Genomic DNA, 20,653 nt, shown 5'->3' with positions numbered 1-20,653 from the left:
TCAATAGCATCATTGCCTCAAACAAAACCGTATTTCCATGTCATCCATATTGTATTGCAGCTGTTTCACTGTAAGTCTCGTTAATTAACAGGTTTCGCTTTGTAGATCAAACACCATGCATACCATTGAGCCATCGTACAGCGTTCTTGCTTTAAAATCAATGTCTTGTTGCTGCCAGAGGTACCATCATCCAACGTATTCAAGCTACAGTAAATGAAGTGTAAGGTAACAATAGCATTCGCTTTTCATGTCGACATACCCATAGTAACAATAGGTTGCGACCCTCCTTGATGACAACCAGTGAAAGCATACACACGACACACGACGCCCACTTTGGATCTCGTATAAACGCGAGAACAGCAAACTACACGTGAACTTTAGAACCACAATGTCCAGTATGAATGATAAAGGAATGCAGCGATGGAACGTACATGTTGTATTGCAATGGAAGCTTGAGTCATGGGCAGATCGCGCGCGTACTTGTTGAATGTCTGCAACTGGAAAGTGTCGCCATTGACCACATGTGCACCCCAATGAACGCTGTACATTGGAAGGAATGCCAGCAATTAACGCGTTGTGGTTTGTAAATGGAGACAAGCTTACCTTTTTTGTGAAGTGGAAGTGAAGAAGAGTGGTCTCTTTGTTCCTCCTGTTCGCTCCAATTCTTGCACTCCATGCCACCCCGCTTGCTACAGCTATTGCTGTTTATACGTACCCTCAACAATATTCTATGCTCTTAGCTCCATAAGAATGATCACTGCTCATGACGTCAATTGAGAACAGCCCTCGTAATTAAGCTATTTGGTCTGTGCGCTTTCCATCGATCGATTAGTTATGCAACTTCACCCCTGAACCAAATCGTGTAACCTACTGTGTAACCCCTACCAAATATGATATCCGCGTATCAAGTTTATCTCACTTTCCACCCGTCGACTTTGCTGTCCCCCTTCAATGCAAAAATAAACAATTGGTCCACTTCTAGCACATCAGAGCTAATAGTACGATACCCAAAGTATTATGTTGAATCCAATTTTCATTCAATAAAAAGTCGAAGAACACGTAGCACACTGTATTGTGGATGTTTCAAGTAGATACATGATACATAAGGAAGCAATATAGCCAAATGGAATAGGGTATGGGCGAAGCATCTAGAGTCATCAGGGATAATTGTGTCATCTTATTCTTGATTGCTGTCGTCATGATCACCCTTCATCTATGATGCAAGATAGGTGTTGTATGCTTTGGCTCGAGTATTGCAATATATCCATAGCTGTGAAACACCTCCTTTTGTCAAAGATATAAGCCCTCTCGCCAATTCCAACCAATCCATCACCCTCCTCAGCCGTATTCACGTGACACGATCCATCGTTCCTGCTGATGAGGCGCCAAGCAACCAAAGTAACATTCCAGGACTTCTCATCACTGCACTTGATCGCATCCTTCCATCCATAACCATTGCAAATCCACCATGTTGGTTGAAAAGAAATGCTTGTTCGCTACTCATATGCTTCCTTTTCCATCCGGCTGCTGGCCTATCCCTTTCTTGGTCATTTTCATTGATGCTCAACCAGGCGATGATTGCTTGTATTGCCGGGTACTTGATAGCTGATATGGGGTCATCCATTGGAAGTCGTATGCATCAAAGCGAAGTTGCTACGCGTAAATAAAGCTGCTTGTATACAATGGCTATCCGCTGTCTACGCAAAAGGGCTGAAAGGCAGGATGCTGTGGTAGAGGAGTGTGCAAGAGAGCGTGTGTTGTAGTAAAATGACCAGGTTGTAACGCTGTTTGAGACAACGGAATAAAGGTGACACTGATAGCAACTGCTGGATGAATACTGTTACGACTGGTCGCGGCAGAGGAGTGTGTACAAGAGAAGGCGAAGTGTCAAGAAAGGCACGTGTTGAAGTAGAGTGATACGAAGGCTGTGTACACACCGTGGACTTGCCATTTAGTCAAAGACAATCGGATCAAGGCAAATGCAGGATTAGCATGATGGGTTGAAGCAGGATAATCGTTCGCAGGTGGTAGTGGTATACTTGAATGGGTCAAGACTTGAAATTAAATAGGTCAGACGCTGCCCTACAAATCCATGAACACTGTAAGCTAAATCTTGATTATGGGATTGCCCACCTCGATCGTGAAACTTTCACACAAGATGCTTCTGGACATGCTGATCAACTTTGTATTATAAAAGAACCTGCAATTCATTATAAAATTTGGAATTGGAGGGGGCAATGTGGGATTGAGTATGCGGGTTGGAAATTGCGTCTGCACCGGATTCATGATTTATCGAAACAGTATGGATTATCATGGGATTCCCCATCTCGAACTCGAACCTTGAGCTGAAGATGCTCTCAGACATGTTGATCAACTTCATTCATATCAACTTCATTCATATTAGAATCACACGCTTCATTTTGAAAATCTTGAACGGGAAGGATCAACTATGGGAGAGACGATGAATGGATACTAATCTATCTCTTGTCGGTATTGTTCTATCATGTCTGCTGCTGCTGCTGCTGCTGTGGGATATCAAGCTTATCTACTTCACTAAATTCCTCATCATCCGCCAACCAGGAAGCTGCCTTCACCTTGAGAAAATGGTCTTCATCCCAATCGTAATTCTCGAGCTGATCATTCCCTTCGATCCAAATGTATGCTTGGCATGATACTGAACCATCATCCTTATCATCGATAGGAACCACTTGTACTTGGTCACGCTTGTATTCCTGGTAAAAGACACCAATGAGACATGTCACATCGATTGTATCCAAACTCTGGAGCTATGTATCTTACATCGCCCTCGTACAGATCCAACCGTTTCACATCTGCTGGAGAAAGGCCTTCACACACAATACCACGCACGCTATCTTGATCGTTTCCGGTAGCAACAATGCCTGGATACGGTCGATCCTTAAGGGCGTAACGCTTGTGTCCCTGGACAACCCATTGACCATCATTAATACGTGCCACGCTGCATCCATTAGCAGGTACATACTTTGAGTATAGCAGGTCGCATACGAAGCGAGGATAGTTTGAGAATCGATGCTGGTGTCTTGTTGGATGATCCACAGAGTACTTTTGATACGAAAAGTATGAGATAATAGTGCATGTATGATAACGCGTTAATGAACACCGTAAAGTAAATGAGTCCCATTACAGATTACCTCGGCATTGAACATCAGGAGAGATTAGTGTTCCATAAAAGAAAGCGGCATTGGACATTGTATACGAATAAAGGTGAGGAAGGCGAGTGTGGGCTCTAAAGGCGGAAGGCGTGGCAACGGAGTGAAATGATCATCATCATGCAGTAACCCGATCCTTCCCACAGATCAAATATGGAAATTGCAAGGTCGGCCGTCATTGATTTCTTGGCCAAACAATTCGATGACTTTTTACTTTCGAGGATATAAAAACAAAGAGTGATGGTCTCTTTACTAGAGACAAAATATCTCCGTGAGGACGTTGATTCATTATGGATGATCAACATGTCTCCTGGATTACATTGATTGTGTCTGTGCTTGTTGCTTCCCCCCTTTTCTTCTTTCATTGTTGTAGTAGTAAATGCCATCACCGCCAGTAACATCATCAACCCATGCCGTAGAAATATCATCCATGTCATTTGTGCTCCAACCCCATGATCGAATTGATAGCTGGTCACGGGTAATTGATGCGGTACTAGAACAAGTGGATCATCAATCAGACGAGAATACTGTATTTGAGCGCATGATACGAGTACTGGAAATACAATATGAGCGACGTATTGATAATACACGACAACAAGTACAGCAACTCTATGGGACCATTGCAGGTATTGAGCGACACCAACGGCAACTTGATCAAGAGCGTTCAGCTGTCGAGCAAACGTTGCATGAACATGAGCAACGACTACCTGTTGCACAACAATTGGCGGTTGTGCGTCAACACAAACGTGCCCAACAAAGACGTAGATATGATCGTATGCATTGGATCCCGGTGGTTTCAAGTCGATGTCGAAAAAGCTATATGCATGCAATGAATAAACATGCAGCTGCAGAGCACGAGCTCGCCAATCTCCGCATTGCCATTGACCACACACGGCGTGCACGGCAGCGTATTGCACAAACATTGGCAAACCTCAATACCCAGAGTATGGATACTCGTCAACAAGCTGCTGTTCTTGAACAACGTCTCAAAGCCCTTGATTCTACCATTGTGGCTCTTGTAGAACGTCGTCGTTTTTGGCATGCTTTTGAGCTCAACCAAGCCCGTCTCGTACGTGAATCAGCTCGCATGTTAATATTAAGCAACGTCGATAATGAAATTGATGACGACGACGACAACAACAATGAATGGACCAAAAAGACATTTCAAATGGCATGTTTTGAGTACGCCGAGTGTATACGACATGGTAAAGAACACTTGGCAAATCCTCCTGGGCAGTATATTGAATTCGAATGTGCTCGATGTCTCCAACTTGTTCAACAACAAACGTGGCCTGTGTGGATGGGTAGGCATGATCTCGTATGTCAACATTGTTATCGAGCACCTGCCAAATCCAACTCCAAGAAAACCAAAGCGCAGTGTAACATGAAGAATGATATCCCATGCATCAAGCAGATCACTGTACATGTTCCTTGGAAACAAAGATTGATTCGTTTCTTTTGGCACCGTTTAGCAAAGACCATTAAGAGGCGTATCTAGTCGACTTCACCAAATAAAATGTGCCCATTTTCGGACCCTATTACCACCCATCTCCCCTTTTCCAAATGCTAGCAATAGATGATCAACTTTTTTTTTGTATTCACATGCGTAAAAGAAAGAGAGAGAGAGAGAGAAATCTATGTTCTTTTTTAGTAACAGGGAAAGGGGGGGATGAATGAATAGGTGATGTGTATGTGTATGATTGTACAATTGGGTCGTTGTTGCATACAGCTTACAGGTCACCTAAGCTGTCCTTGACGGCATTGTAATATTCTGGAGAAAGCTTGCTTTCCAACTCTTCCTTTGTGAGCCATGCATAATCGGATACATCCTTGTTGGGCTTGACTTGACCAGCATAAACCCGTGCCTTCATGAAAAAGGTCTATACACAACAGCCACATCCCATATTCAATCAATGATCCTATCCCTCTCATGGATCTCAATAATGAATTTACCTTGACACCAAGTTCATCGTTCTTTCGGGAAGGTGCTTGCTTGAAATGGCTAATGGGCTGCCGTCCAACAAACCACACATCCATATCCTTGCCACAATCATCTGCTAATTGACGCTCTGCAGCCTATACATACAAACAATACCATCAGTACTCTTTTTCCTCCATCCAAAACAGGAATAGAATTACCTCGTGAAGGTATTCAGTTGAGTCGATTTGTCCCTGGGGAAATTGCCATGGTTGCTCACTGCCGGGCTTATGAACGACAAGGTAAAGTGTACGCTGAAGAGCACGATCGAGACTCTTGGTGTTGTTTTCTTGGTCAGCCTTGGTGATACGGCTCGATTTGACGACCTTGTTGAGATTGGCAGCAGCATCGTCCATTTCATGTTCGACGTTAGCAACAGCATCGGAGAGGGACGTTGTTGGGTCTGTCATGGCAGCACGACGAGCCTCCTCTTCTTCCTTCCAGCGTCGCTCAGCCAGCGATCCTTTTTTAAAGTAGAATTCGGTAGGGAACGATGTAGCTTGCTGACGTTCGAGTTTTTCACGATAGTCAAAGTAGGCCTTTTCAAACGAAGTCGAATCGCGAGTGATTTGAGGAGCACGAGACAAAATAACAGAAGCGAGAATACGATTGTTCTTTACGACCAATGGAGCTTGTGCCGGTACGGCTGTGGCAAACCAACGCTTTGTCGAAGCTGCTGCTGCTGCACGATTGAACATGGGACGGAATGTGATAATAGAAAGGGGGTAAAAAGAGAGAGAGAGAGAATTTGACAAGATGTATAAGCCCAACGATTCCACCCCAGCATCAGACACACACATACACACACATTCAAAATTGTGACGACCCTTCCACTTTAACTCAACCTGTCAAAATGTCATGGTTGCCATGGACAACAAAGTCGATATAGTGATCCAACACATGAAATGCCACCCTCCCATCCATCTTAGGAGTAAAACCTCGGTGTTGTCGCATTGAAACAGAAGTGAGCAACATACAACAGCCTCCCACATTTATCCCCTCGATTTTTTTCCTCTTTTTGAGCTGCTTCTTCCCCCACTGCCCAGCAACCTGGAAACCTCTTTCATCTATACTAGGAGTCACCTGCTATTACATGATGGTCGATGATACCCGAATATACCGTCACACCCTCGTTCATTCATTCCTCCTATAATCGTCCTGCCAACTTGTATCCATGCAGCAAGAAGGAGACATGCTACTACCACTACCACTACCTATGCCATCTTGTAAAAGAGATCTAGATCAACCAGGTAAGATCATGATAGGATCAATCCACTCTCCCCTCCTACCTCAATTCATCATCATTCTACAATGAATAAAATTAACCGTGTGATCAATTTCCCTACCAACGAATGCGCTCTTGCATCATTTCTTTTTTTAAGTTATTGCTTATAGTGTCATCATCATCATCTTCTTTAAAGCTGTCATCCGTCTGTGCACATCATTCCATATATACATGCTGAATCCTATACTATCTTTTCCCCCCTACAATCACTCTCCTTCCGTTTTGTGTCAAGCATTGCTATCTCGCTCTTTCCAAATAAGACCAGGTTGCATAAACAACGGCGTAAAATGTGCACTGACAAATTTAATTACATTAAGGAAAATCAATGTACTATGTAGTGTGTATATATATGTTTTGAGGTTGGTGGGGTGGTGTTGCTGTGTGTGTGTCTTACAAGAATGGAAAGAAAAGAGAGATAAGAAACCATATAGATCCCGATCGTGTGTCATGCACATGAAATAAGAAATATGAATAGGAAGAAGAAAAGCTATCTACAAGTGCAAGGTATGTGTGATGATGGTTGCGTATATCATGAGTGTAAATTTGGTAGTGGGTCTCGATGCAGCGGCAGTAAAAGTAAATGAATAAAGGCCGTAATGTGTGAGGAAAGTAAAAATGTGCGATATGGTGGATGCAAGGACAAACAAGGAGAGGTAATGTGAGAGTGAGAGTGAGAGAGATTATGCTTGGATGTGATGCCCGTGTAGTGTGCTCCAAAAAGAAAGAGGAGGAGTAAAACGAATGCTTTTTGTGAATGAGTGACTTAGTAGGGTGTGAAGGGTCTGTAGGCATAACGGGCTGTAGGTGCAACGAGGGGTGGTAAACGGCTGCTGTTGGAGACAAGATTGATATCTTTGCTGTGGAGAATTTCACTCGGAGAGGGCAAGATGAAACGAGAAAGATCGGCAGTCGATGAAAGAGGAGACGTCAAGGTGGTGGTGGTGGTGGTGGTGTTGAAGGAACTGCTAGCTGATGAAGGGGTTGCAGTTGTTGTTGTTGTAGTAGTAGTAGCAGTAGCAGTAAGATCGGGTGGAGTAGATGGTACCCACGGAGGCGAGGGCGATGATGTGGATGATGATGCACATGACAACGTGTTGGATGAGGATGATGAACGTCTACGAGACTTGCGAATACCTTGCAAGGTACGATAACGATTGAAACAAGTGGCTCGCTTACGATGAGGTAATTGTCGAGAAATTTGACCCCACGTCAAGCCTTTGGCAACACCTTCGCAAATGATGGCATCTTCCATTTCAGAAAAACGGCTACGTGGTTTACCATGGATCACGATTTGTGGAAGCATATGGGTATCATATCCACAGGTGTTGTTGGGTGAGAGAGGTGGCGACACCAATCGATTGACTTGGTGGTTTTGGTGGACACCGGATTGTTGTTGTTGTTGCGTTTCAGGGTTCAAGATGGCTGAGACTAAGAGCAGGGTCAGCATCCTATAGATAGATGTATGCAAAGTGCAAGGTATACGTACGTTTCATGCTTCAAGTGTTGTTGTTGTTGTTGTTGTTTTGTGTAAACAGTTGTAAAAAAGAAAAAGAAGACAAGTTGTTGGTTTTCATTGTCCGTGATGAGTGGGGATGCTTTTATACTTTTCGGTACACCACATATGGGACAGCATAACAAATAATAATGAGATTTCCCTGGGTGTAAAGGAAAAGGATCGGCCCTGATGCCAAGGGGCGATGACCCACATCGGATCATTACTACATTTGTCGACGTCCTTATCATGTTGTGGGGGGAGCAAATGTTTTTCCCTACAAGGTCACCATCGCTAAAACAAGAAAAGGAGCCAAAAAAAGAGATTGTGTGTGAATGAAATCAGTTCCATCGTTTGTGCTTGAACCATGTACGTGTGATGAGAGCCCTTTAACCTCCCACCACACCCCTCGGGGAGCGAACATGTAGAGAGTTAGCCAGGGAAGTAATAAATCATACACGCGTGTCCATCATCATAAGGCACATGTAACGCATTCAGGTAACTTTCCCTCATCTATGTCCTCGATTGAACTTGGAAAGATGACCCAATGATGTTGTTGATGATGCCATTTTTGCTTTGACATTTTATGCAGGTCATGGGTCGGTGCTTGGTGGAATGCATGTTGATCATGTGCTCCTGTCAAAGCATAGGTAAGCAATAACACTGTGTAACGGCGATGCCATAAGTAAAAGGCAGGCAAAACAATGCTGTGGCTCATTGTTTGCACACGAGAAAGAAAAAAGGGATTAGGAGGATCAGGGCGAGTCTCCACAAATACACACGGTGCACGTAGGCACATTTGCTCACCAGCCCCATCATCGCCATATTGTGTGCATTCACAAAGAAGGGGTTTTCACTCTCACAATACCTAACCAACGCACAATAATATAATATGGTTACTCCACTTTTATTCATATGTACGTTGATAGGAGCAGAGGATGGCGTAACATTATCGTCATTACACACAAGCCATCTATTCTCTCCATGATCTACAGCTGATGCTGCTACAAGCATTGCTGTTAATGATTGTGTCGTCACTCTTAGTAGGATACAACAAGTCCTTGATCTTGGCACCTATCTTCAATGGCACATGTGCATCACTAGGTTCTTACATCCTCCGTCCTTTTCAGTGACACCCTGGCTAACCTGGCTGATTATAAGAATCAATCAATATTCTTGTTCCGCATGTGTACATGTACTCCACCATCCTGGTCATGTACCTGTGCACGCTCTTTTGTGCAGCACTCTCTAACGCTCCTATTCCTTTTAAGAGCCATACCCCCTTTTTTACGGTATCCTCATATGGACACGTACTCAATCATTCAGGTCCATTTTCCCCATCAGCATCATTATCATCATCGTGGTTAGTGGGGTAAAAGAAAGGATATAGGGATTTTGCGCGCTAGGGGCAGGAGCGAAAAGCACAGATGGATGTCGGCTTATGCATACCCATATTGCACTTGCATTTCAGGGGGATCCTCAAGGACGTGTGTGGAAAGGGAAGAGGAGCACTTCTCCTCCTGCTTATTCCCTTATCTTTGCCAACACCGTTCTTCTTAATGTACTGATGCTGTAATGCTATGTGAATCTGCCCGCCCAAATCCATTTTACTGGTGATCGCGTGTTCTTTCCCCTTGGGCACTTTATCACAGACACGCGGCTGAAACATTAAGATCTTTCATTTACTGCAATAATTTTGGGTGCCCTCCCGCCTTCGCCATTGCCATTCCATCATCATGTGGTCACTATACCACCATATCCTCCTAACTCATACCCTGAATCCACTAGTGAACACTTTTCTTTGATAGTCATGATCGTATGTACGCATCACTCTATAAGGTCATTCAAATACCAATCATGGGTATCCAAAAGATAAATGTATTCGGCTTGGTAGCGTAGATGTATGCATTGGTGATTGAACAAGTACGTAGATTGAGAAGCAAAAAGAATGCTCTTGAGCGATTTAATTATACTAGTATGCAGATGTCTCCCCTTTTCTTACTGTGCCTTTGATGAAAAAAGCGTGCCATATCGGCAGGCGCCATAACCGGTTTGTGCCCAGTCCCAGAGTCAGCATGAAGTGTGGGTGCCATAATCCCTTTCACTTTTTCTATCGAGTATACGATCCGAGAACACATGTTTGACATTGTCATGTATCACACAAGTGTAACTGATAATAGGGCATGACGTATGGGTGATTGATGTCAGGGTAAAAGGAAACAGCCATCCAAATGGAACAACGAAACGGCCAATACTGTTTTCTTCGCTGGGAATGTCTGTGGTTCTCAATCAAACTTTAAGAAGTGATTGATCAGCCCTCTACGTCCGTGTGTGTGCGTGTTTGTGCGTGCACAATAATGGCCCTCTAGTCCCCTGCATGCGATTATTGTAGGTGTATGTGATAATCCCTGTACTAATGGAAAGACACACGTTTCACGGGCAAGCCCCATCTTTAGGGATAAGAAAAAGGGAAGAAGATGGGTATTGGAGAAAATAGTAATGGACCCACACGCACGCACAACGAGAGAAATTGACCCTTTTCTTTTCCTTCTCCTCCTCCTCTTCTCAAGCTCCTCATCTATGAACCCGCGCTAAACCCTTCTCATCCAATAAAGGCACAAGTGAGTACAATGGCACATGTTTTGGTAACTTTGTCTATCTATGCATATGCAAAGAGAACGATGATTGAGAAGGTCAATACTAATGATACATTATGGAGAAAGAGAAAGAGAGAGAAAGATGGGAATGAAGAGAGAAAAGGTTAAGATGTCATGGATGTTGTATGTGTATGTGTGTACAAGTAATAAGCGTGTGAGTGATGTATATGTGTTTGGTGGTCGGTTGGGGGAGGGTAAATCGTTGTTGTGGGATGCTCCTGGATATTGGTTCCATTACATTTCCATAGCGTCGTCATCGTCATCATCGAAATCAATGTCGTCGCCTGTTGCCTGTTGTTGTTGCTGTTGCTCTTCCTCAGGAGCTGATGGAGGTACCACTTGGTTGATGATTGATATCAATTCTTGACTATGATCAAACATGGCTTGGTCGTCACTGCCCACAGTATAGAACAACTAAATTATAATAATGAATCAGCCTTCCATCATTTTCCATGTGCTATGCCCGCTTTTTCTTGCTTGTCTCTTTTTCTCCCTCCCCTAGCAACCGCCCACCAAAGCGCTCAGACATTTCTTCTTGATTCCCGATCTCTTCCTCCTCATCATTTTTCTCCTCCTTTCAATATTGATCCAATCCCTTTTCTTTCTTACCTTTACCGCCGTTTCAAGACAATCGCGTGCATCTTCCCAATGACCCTGTCGTTCCTCTTGTGATGTGTGCTCATCGTCACCAAGGCAATAATATGCCCAACCATACAAGTACCAGAGATCCACCACCTGATCATTTTCCTTTTGCAATCCCTCGAGTACAGTGAATGCTTGTTCAAACATGCCGATTTCAAGCAATAGGCGTACAAGTGACAATCGTGAATCGTAGATGGGTATTGCTGGGTCACCAAATTCCTTGTTCATCCATAATGACATGCTTTGTTGAAGAATTGATATAGCTTCCTCGCTGCGTTGTTGGCTGAGTCGTACTGATGCCAATAATTGATATACTTCAGGTGTCTCGGGGGAGATTTGCTGTGCTTGTTCAAGGTACTCCTCACACTTTTGTTCTGCCTCGGGTTCAAAACTAGATGTCGTGTCAATACAATCCAACATTTTGTATCCTTCTCCTTTTCCCTTTACCAGCAGTCTGTAAGATAGATCTCGGTCATGGAGCATAATGCACTTGCAATCTTGGCTGATACTAGCATGTATCCTTCAGATCCCTCAGCTTGTTGTTCTCGCTCCTTAATCATCAATTGGACACCCTTTTCAAACGCTTGGATGGCTTCTTTCTCAACCGACATTTGGCCGAGATACATGTATTTGCTATAGCCTGATTCGGGGCTGACTTGGATAGCTGCCAACATATGCTATATACGTATGCACCATAGTATCAGTAAACCCATGTCCAGATCCCAAGCGTCTAATGAGTCTATACACTCACGTCACGAGCTTCTTGGAAACGTTCCAACTCCATTTCGACTTGGCCGGTGACTTCAAGCAACTCGGCATTGCTAGGTTCAAGCTCGAGAGCCTTCTTACAAAACGCGTAGGCTGCAGGGTACTCGAGACTGTCAATGTTGGATTGAATGCGCGGTATCAAGTCGGCCACCGTGTAGTTGGTTGATTCGTTGGACATAGTATTATGCAGGTAAAGAGGTGGTAAGTGGCAAGGATCAGAGACCAGAGAAAATTATTTCAAAGCCACATCAGACCACAACATTATGCGCACGTGATGATGCTTTATACACCACACACACCACATTGCTACACGTCCAATCCATACAACCCATCCCTAGATAATCAACTTTATCAACAACTATAAGACACGCGTTATACAGCATCACGTTTGTTCATCTCCAATAGTACGCACTTCTTGCAAATGCAGCAATAGCTTCTAATTAACAAGGACAAATATGCAGACATGGATACGTCAATAAACAGGATCATTTTGCCCTTACACTAAGCATACATATTGCATCAAATGAAGCATAGAATAATACCAAACGTGCATATGGTTTGAATGTACCAAATTAAACATTCCATCTCAATTCGGGATATACCCCAAAGTTACCAACACCGCACATTGCTGCAGCTACACGTGGGTCATGCATTGATCTTTATCCCGTGGGTGTTGTCGATTAGATTCTATATGTATCCTATGGCAGCATACATCATCGTAGGATCTTGTCATACAGTAAAAGAGAGTGTTTTTGGATGTATTTCTCGAGATTTATTGTGTATTCACATCTCTACTGCTACATCTGCTGCACTATTCCATTTAACATCACCATCGATCGTTTTGGGAATCCATGTATACCACAACACCTTTGAAGCACCAACACTCACGTTAATGTCGCCTTCGCACGATCCAACCATCATTTCCCTTGCCAACAAGTACCAAGCATCCTTCATCCTTCGCATCAACCATGGCTTGCCCTTTCCCTACCACCTTCATCTACCAAACCTGTTGATCATGTTACTGTTGCTGGTTGCTGATAATCATCTCGCATGCTTCCTCACAACTCCTTGATTGTCGCTGGCTATTGAACAAGGGCACCTCACCATGTTGCACGCATCCACTGGCAGTTGGCATGGGAACGCTGATTGAGCAACGTCAACATGGGTCACCACGTGTTTCCAATTCCAAACCTTCCTTTTCTCCTTATCCATCAAGACGCTCTTCTTTGCGTTGCACATTGTTGGTACTCCATGGCGAAGAACATGACTTGGGCCTTGCTCATTGGTGTTGGTGTCAAAAGAAAGAATACGGCAGCTCCCAAATGAAGCTACTTGAATTCCTAGTGTAACGTGATTGTTATGGATGATGATTTTGACACTTTGTTCTGCTAATTGCCATTGCGTTACTTACCTCGTGGATACCATGCTTGACTATCGTTGTTGATAATAGAAGGTATATGCGAGTAATCTAAACACAGATGTTCCAATGATTCCCTTTTATCCTTCCCATGATTCTTCCCCTTCCTCTCACCCTTTCTCACCAAATAGGATCCCCTTTGCATCATGTACCAATCCAATCCAAACAATATAAAAAGCTTTCTTGTGACAAATGCTGTGCGACCTTATGCGCTGACAGCGTTTACTGAATCGTTCGTTATATATATATATACATGATAGCGGTATGTGTTCCGATAAAGACTGCCATAAAGCCAGCTTACAACTTGGCAAGGTTCTTGCGGGAAGCAGTGGCAGTGATGAGACCAGAGGGATCGGGTTGGGGATAGTAGATATCCATGTTCTTGCCAGAGTTGTCAATGTTGAGCTTGGTGAACTTGGAGAAGTCCATGCCAACGTAGTGCTTGTTGGGGAGGGCATAGTAAACTTCGGCGATTTCAGGGAAACGCTCAAGGATGCGGTTTTGCATGAGGTACATGGTAGCTTGAACGGAAGCAGAGTCATCAGTGGCGAAAGTGTCAGTAGTGATTTCACGAACACCAGCGTGAATGGCGGGGTAGTTGATGTTACGGAGAACAGCAGCGGAGTTGGAGGTGAAAGTCCAGGTGCAGTCAACAGCAGTGGAGAAGATACGATCCCAAACTTCAGGAAGGATGGTAAAGTCATCCTTGTGGAAGCCGTGGAAAGCAGAGCCAGTGGTCTTCAAGACCAAAAGCTTAGCAAGACCGGACTTGATGTGGATCTTGTCACCTTGGCGGTAGTGATCAACCTTGGTGGTGGAAACATCCTCACCATCACGGACAAAGGAGTGGGGGTGGGGCTTGCCTTGGACGTTCAAACGAGTCCACTTGTGCTTGATGATATCAACGTGAGCGCTGGAGATCCAGTGGTACTTGTTGAGCATGTGGGAAGTGATCTCTTGGGCAAAGACTTCAATGTTGTCGACGTTTTGGCTGCGCTTGGCAAGAATGTTGACGGTGTTCTTGCAAGTATCAGTGGTAACGACAACAGAGTTGTCAGCCTTGGTGTAGGAGGTCTCAATATCACCTTCAAGAAGAAGTCTGACCTATTATGCAAAAGCCCATTGCAATCAATACAAGCACATTCATAACAAACAAATATTTGTAATGATCCTTACAGTCAACTCAGTGCAGCGTTGAACCTCACCCTCACGGTAGACACGGAGAAGGCGAACGAGATCCTTGCCATAGCGGGCGGTCTTGAGGTAAACGTTGTTGTTAGACATCTTTGAAAGTGCTTGTTGAGATAAGAAGAAGAGATAAGATAGAGATGACAACGAAAGCCTGCGAAACTTCTTTTATATATCGAGTTTCAGCTCCCTCCCCCAACTCAGCTTGCATGGGGGTAGCGAATTGAGATATACCACACAACCACCTAATTTACTAATTTGCAAAGCAAATGGTTGGCCCCTCTTTCGGTATATTTTGCTCTGTACAACGGAGTTGACCCAACCTAAAGAGGCACTATTTGGTATATTTACTTGTTGATTGGAGCGCTGTTCTTGGGAAAAATAGCTGTCCGCTTCTTTCACTTGCGCATTTTCTTTTTTAGTTTGTGTTTCCTTTCAGCTATATGCGTGGACCACTTGGAAAGAGTGGCGTGATCCATGGAAAACTAACCATGTGCCTCGCATTGGTTATGTGTGTGTTATTGGTTTGGTGTGGGGAAGTTGCTCCCATATACAGGCCCAAAGCCCAATAAGGTTGACATGACGATCACAGAAACCATACACGGCTTGTATTTTTCTCCACACTCTCGCCTTCATAGTTGCACATGCATGACATATAGACAATTTCTTATGTTGTATCTTTTGGGAGCGTACCAATGTGGAGCATTACCCCACAATCGAGAGGAGGTTACAAGCTTATCAAGGGATTGAGCTGAGGGTGAGCATGAACAACATGCTGTATGCATTGCCAGGCAACCAAAACTCAACAACGTAAATGCGTGTATATTTCATATTGTTCATGCGTCATTTCAGATGGTGTCGGCCCCGCTCCCTGATCATCAATCACCTATTTTCGTCATTGGATACAACAATTTGACATGAGGCCATGGCATCCTTTGAGCCGATAGCACTACTTGTTGTTGTTGTTATTGTTACGCGCTGGGAGGCTGTGTAGTGTGTACATGTCGCAGCTGTATATTTACTGTCATTGGGATACATTGTACACGTATGCGCTAATTCCCATGTTCCATTATGAGATGAGGCGTGGTAAATATAAAGTGCCAAGTATGATATTAATGTCACATTGTTGGGTCCGCTCATCGAGATATACATCCTTCATGTAGGGACTAAATTGATTAGCCGCTTCCTCTTCATTGATAGAATACTACTAGTACTATGAGCATGACAATGCCCTCACAATCAACCTTTTTTCACACCCTGTACCTGCACATTCATCATGCTCAACATGAGCAAATAAAGCAACTCGACCCACCTTCATCTTTCACATATACTTGTAAACACCCCTGGTACCCCACAATCATCGGATTCCTTGTGTAATGCTATCGTTCTGCTTGTTCCTTCACAATCACGCATGCTCGTGCATCGAAACAAAGATGCTAGTTACTTACAAAAAGCGGTGCATATCAAAATACAGCCATTGGATAAGATACAGGTTGTGTGGAGAGACATTTTGGAAGCTTTATTCTATCCATAACCGCCCACTACTTTGCTACAGCTTGATGTATGATGATGATGATAGGTCTGTATATCTTGCTTGAATATGATGCCATAATACCTTGTGCAACAGAAAGCGCTTCATTGTTCCTGCAACATGTAGCCTGGTTGAGCTCCGTGGGAAGCTTCCTGCCGCGAAAACCTGCCAGCCATTGTTCATCCAACATGCGACGACATTGCGTCCTTGCTATGTAATGTTTGTGTGGTACATTAGCGTATCTTTGAAAATGCAACAATGATACCCCATTACCTACTACGTGGAATTATACGTCGTTCGAGCTCTGTTGCAATACAATCCATGAATGACTTTTCCTGCGTTTCCTCAGAAAAAAGGTCGTCCTCAAGGGAATTCAACGCTTGTGCACCAAAGCTAATGGTATCTCTAGACGACACCGTCGGTATAGCAACATTGCTTGTTCATGTGATAAAGCCACCATGTGTTTTCTTGCTCTTGTTGCCATGGATACCCCGCCATCAACATCTGTAATAAACTATGAGGATTTGAGATACACATATCCCATACCATCATTATCCAATATTCCTCTTTGTTTACCTCCTTCTAGTTACATTCGTATGATCATTCAAGTGAATCTCGAGGTCTTTTGAAGCCACGCGGTAGAAAAAACGGATCCTTCATGTAGATGTTGAGCCGACCCATTGTTGCACTTATTCCTTGCGCACGTGGTTGTCGTTGTACTGCAAGTAAAGGCGTGGTGTCATCACCTTGAATCCAATGACGGCACATGCCTGCAAGTAATGCTTACCTATGATACTGGTCTCTTGTATTATTGACACTCTACGCAAACCCTGTATCAGTACAATCTACGACTACTAACCATTCCATAACGCCTTGTTATCCTACCTGCTGAAGCGAACAATAAAACGAAATGGTGGTGTAAGAAGGGACATCAGGAAAAAAAGGCCGTATCAGAAGTGCTGCTTTCCAATCTCTTTGGCGCGTGTACATTACTAGAAGCTTCGATCGCTACGTTGACTCCAAACGACAATGCGAGGTAGATGGGGACGACAATTAGGGTGTGTGCACAAGCAACATAACGTAAGCCAAGTCGCAATTGGTGATGAGTTCAAGGTGAGCGGAGGAACCTGAAACGCATCATGCATTGATAGGCACCACTTTAAATTACATCTTCAAGGTGTCCGCGTACGCTTTTTGTACCGTCATGATGGCATGACTTTTTTCGCTCCATAGGTTAAGGCTTATCCATCTAGTATGCATTGGATCCTACTGCAGAAGCTTGCAAAGGACAAGGTGTCATTCCAACAGTATGCCAACAGCCGGATGATGTTACTATTTTTCATTTCAAGTCAAAAACCTTGATATCCACTCTTCGCACAGTATACGCCACCACCAAAGCAACACCCAACCTTAGTAAAATAGATACTGCTAGCTACGTCTCGTCGAAAGGATGGCATCCAACAATAAAGCAAGCTAGATTGTGCTCATCCTATATGCTGTACATCATGACGGAGAAGAGCACATGCCCTCCTTGTCTTTTTCTTTGTATCCTTTATTATCATATGCTATCTGATACAATGTGCCCCGTGTACATGAAAATGCCATGCCTACTATGACAACTTTCAATTAACGCTATCTTATGCAACCTTGTATAAGAATGAGCCATTCCATACAACTATCATTGCCGGACCTTACTATAGAGTAAGGGTTCATCATGCATTTCTCCACCAATAGAATTGACTCTTCAAGCTCTGACTCTGGCTCCGTTACACAAACACGCCCCTCTGCAACTTTGATTTGTCAGGGTCTAGCTACGTGACAATGAACAAAGATCACTTTTCATATACCATCACGCTTACAGCATATGTAAAACTTAATGTCAGCTGTATCTCAAAACTTTACAATGAAGCGTGGGGTCTTTAATCGAACAAAGCTGCTCGGCGGGGTGAAAGCGATCTTGTGTCAAACTATGAAGTCGATCGTGGCCGATCGCAGATTCACCCAATGTCGCTACCAGCCAAAAAATATTTTCGTCGTCGTCGAAAAAAATTCAAGAGGTCGATCCACTTTGGCTGGTGGCGACATTTGGCAAATCTTGGAATGGCCACGATGAACTTCATACTTTGACACAAGATCGCTTTGACCCCGCCGAGCAGATTTGTTCGATTAAAGACCCCACGCTTCATTGTAAAGTTTTGAGATACAGGCACGTTTATGTTTTACATATGCTGTAAGCGTGATTGTATATGAAAGATGGTCTTTGTTCATTGTCAAATAGATAGACCCCGATAGAGCAAAAGATGCAGAGGGGGGTATTTGTGTAATACATCTGGTTACATTGAATTGGAAGGGTCGACGTATGATACTTTAGGGCTCTAGTAACAGTCATTATTGCCGGCTAACAGCCACTTTTTCCAAATCAACGCTTTTGGCAAACCCACTGTATGTGAACGATGCTCCTGCTCCACACATTCATTTCCATGATTGGATTATCTTGATCCGAGTTGATTTGAGTGAGCTACGCTCAAACACGATTACATCAGTTGAGCAACATAGAGCATGCTGTATGTTGCTCAACTGGTGTAATCGTGTTTGACCGTAACTCAACCAAATCAGCTCGGATCAAGAAAGTTGAATGATGGAAATCTTGGGCTGGAACAGGACAATCATTCCCATGCAGCGGATTTGCCAAAGTGCCGATTATGATGAAGTGACTGTTAGCTGCCAATACATGGCTATTCCTAAACAATTCATAAAGTAATCATACATCGACCCTTCCAGTCATGCAAAGTAGCTGTGTTACACAAAGAGGTCCCTCTGCATCTTTTGCTCTGCCAGGGTCCAGCTGCTTCACAATGAACAAAGATCACTTACCATATAGCATCAAGCTTACACCATATGTAGAATATAAAGGTGCCTGGATCTCCGAACTTTACAATGAAACGTGGGGTCTTTGATAGAACAAAGCTGCTCGGCGGGGTGAAAACGATCTTGTGTCAAACTATGAAGTCGATCGTGGCCGATCCCAGATTCACCCAATGTCGCTACCAGCCAAAAAATATTTTCGTCGTCGTCGAAAAAAATTCAAGAGGTCGATCCACTTTGGCTGGTGGCGACATTTGGCAAATCTTGGAATGGCCACGATGAACTTCATACTTTGACACAAGATCGCTTTGACCCCGCCGAGCAGATTTGTTCTATTAAAGACCCTACGCTTCATTGTAAAGTTTGGAGATACAGCTGACATTAAGTTCTACATATGCTGTATGCGTGATGCTATATGAAGGGTGGTCTTTGTTCATTGTGAAGCAGATGGACCCTGGCAGAGCAAAAGGTGCAGAGGGACCTCTTTGTGTAACTCAGCTACTTTGCATGACTGGAAGGATGAATGCATGATACTTTATGGATATCTAGCAACAGGTCATCATTGGCAGCTAATAGTCTCTCCCTCCCACTCTCAACTTTTTATGCATTACACGACATGGTTACGTTCTCTTGCTCCAGCCCAGCATTTCCATCCTTCGACTTTCTTGATCCGAGCTGATTTGACTGAGCTACTGTCAAACACAGAAGTATCATCCAATTTGAGAAAAATTTATCTAGTTAGTTTTACTTAAACTGCCACTTGATAGCCCATTCCTTCCATTCACCTTTGTTGTCCAAACCAATGCATAAGAAAGATTCACCTGCTCCAGCCCAGCATGCTCATCCTTCAACTTTCTTGATCCAATAGGATTTGGGTGAACAACGCTTGAACAAAGAAATGTCATCTCAACCTGCTACTTAATTTCCCACTTCTTCCACGTCCCGCTTCTTGTGTCTTCCTCCCATTCTCAACTGTTGCCCCATTCAAGTATACAACTACCACCTGCGAACGATTGTCCTGCTTCAACCCATCATGTCAAGCCTAGAATTGCCTTGATCCGATTGTCTTCGACTGAATGACAAGCCCATAGCGTGTACACCCCACTACAACACACGAGTCTCTTGACACAACACACGCTCTTGCACGCTCCTCTGCCACAATCAATCGTAACAGCATTCATTCCAGCAACTTCACTGCATTGTCTCCAAACAGCGTTCTTTACTTGCAGCAACATGCCTTACAGCCTTTGTTACGTGGACAGCGGCTAGCCATTGTATAGAAGCAGCTTTATTTACGTGTAGCAACTTCGCTTTGATGCATACGACTTCTTATTGCTATGGATATGGATATGGATATCGGTATGTGCATGGGATGGAAGGAACTGGGTATATACAACGCGTGGCAAAAGGATCTTTGTTTTTTATGTATCTATTGTCAACTTGACCATTATGCTTGATGCTATGATGAACGATTGGTGTGTTCAATTATCGTACTTTACAACCTATCACACGGCAGCTACCTTCATCCTCCTTTGTGCAACCTGCCAACCACTGTCATCATCATCATCCAACTGTATGCTTTGACACGCCTTGCATATGATTCGCCACCTCGCATCCATCCATTCACTTTTGCAAAATGCAC

The 20,653-nt window shown here is 43.7% G+C and overlaps 6 protein-coding genes across 6 annotated transcripts; 1 reads left to right on the top strand and 5 right to left on the bottom strand.

Annotated features, from left to right (window-relative positions):
• Positions 1 to 2,501: 2,501 nt before the first annotated feature.
• Positions 2,502 to 3,228, bottom strand: O0I10_002962 (uncharacterized protein; the record flags this gene model as incomplete). Its single annotated transcript, XM_058483037.1, has 4 exons — positions 2,502 to 2,732; positions 2,800 to 2,940; positions 3,002 to 3,081; positions 3,171 to 3,228. The coding sequence occupies 4 exons, from the start codon at positions 3,226 to 3,228 to the stop codon at positions 2,502 to 2,504; spliced, it is 510 nt and encodes a 169-aa protein (XP_058346126.1).
• Positions 3,229 to 3,567: 339 nt separating this feature from the next.
• Positions 3,568 to 4,686, top strand: O0I10_002961 (uncharacterized protein; the record flags this gene model as incomplete). Its single annotated transcript, XM_058483036.1, has 1 exon — positions 3,568 to 4,686. The coding sequence occupies one exon, from the start codon at positions 3,568 to 3,570 to the stop codon at positions 4,684 to 4,686; it is 1,119 nt and encodes a 372-aa protein (XP_058346125.1).
• A 232-nt stretch (positions 4,687 to 4,918) lies between these two features.
• Positions 4,919 to 5,864, bottom strand: O0I10_002960 (uncharacterized protein; the record flags this gene model as incomplete). The annotated part of the gene is made up of 3 exons (XM_058483035.1): positions 4,919 to 5,068; positions 5,142 to 5,264; positions 5,328 to 5,864. 3 exons carry the CDS (start codon positions 5,862 to 5,864, stop codon positions 4,919 to 4,921), a joined length of 810 nt encoding a protein of 269 aa, XP_058346124.1.
• A 1,350-nt stretch (positions 5,865 to 7,214) lies between these two features.
• On the bottom strand, positions 7,215 to 7,898 carry O0I10_002959 (uncharacterized protein; the record flags this gene model as incomplete). Its single annotated transcript, XM_058483034.1, has 1 exon — positions 7,215 to 7,898. The coding sequence occupies one exon, from the start codon at positions 7,896 to 7,898 to the stop codon at positions 7,215 to 7,217; it is 684 nt and encodes a 227-aa protein (XP_058346123.1).
• Positions 7,899 to 10,834: 2,936 nt separating this feature from the next.
• Positions 10,835 to 12,188, bottom strand: O0I10_002958 (uncharacterized protein; the record flags this gene model as incomplete). Its single annotated transcript, XM_058483033.1, has 4 exons — positions 10,835 to 11,014; positions 11,210 to 11,633; positions 11,690 to 11,919; positions 11,994 to 12,188. 4 exons carry the CDS (start codon positions 12,186 to 12,188, stop codon positions 10,835 to 10,837), a joined length of 1,029 nt encoding a protein of 342 aa, XP_058346122.1.
• A 1,536-nt stretch (positions 12,189 to 13,724) lies between these two features.
• Positions 13,725 to 14,711, bottom strand: O0I10_002957 (urate oxidase; the record flags this gene model as incomplete). Its single annotated transcript, XM_058483032.1, has 2 exons — positions 13,725 to 14,531; positions 14,604 to 14,711. The coding sequence occupies 2 exons, from the start codon at positions 14,709 to 14,711 to the stop codon at positions 13,725 to 13,727; spliced, it is 915 nt and encodes a 304-aa protein (XP_058346121.1).
• Positions 14,712 to 20,653: the final 5,942 nt, after the last annotated feature.

This window comes from Lichtheimia ornata (assembly GCF_029851405.1).
Source record: "Lichtheimia ornata isolate CBS 291.66 chromosome Unknown scaffold00009, whole genome shotgun sequence".
NCBI classification, from domain to species: domain Eukaryota; kingdom Fungi; phylum Mucoromycota; class Mucoromycetes; order Mucorales; family Lichtheimiaceae; genus Lichtheimia; species Lichtheimia ornata.
This window is presented reverse-complemented; position numbering and strand designations above follow the sequence as displayed.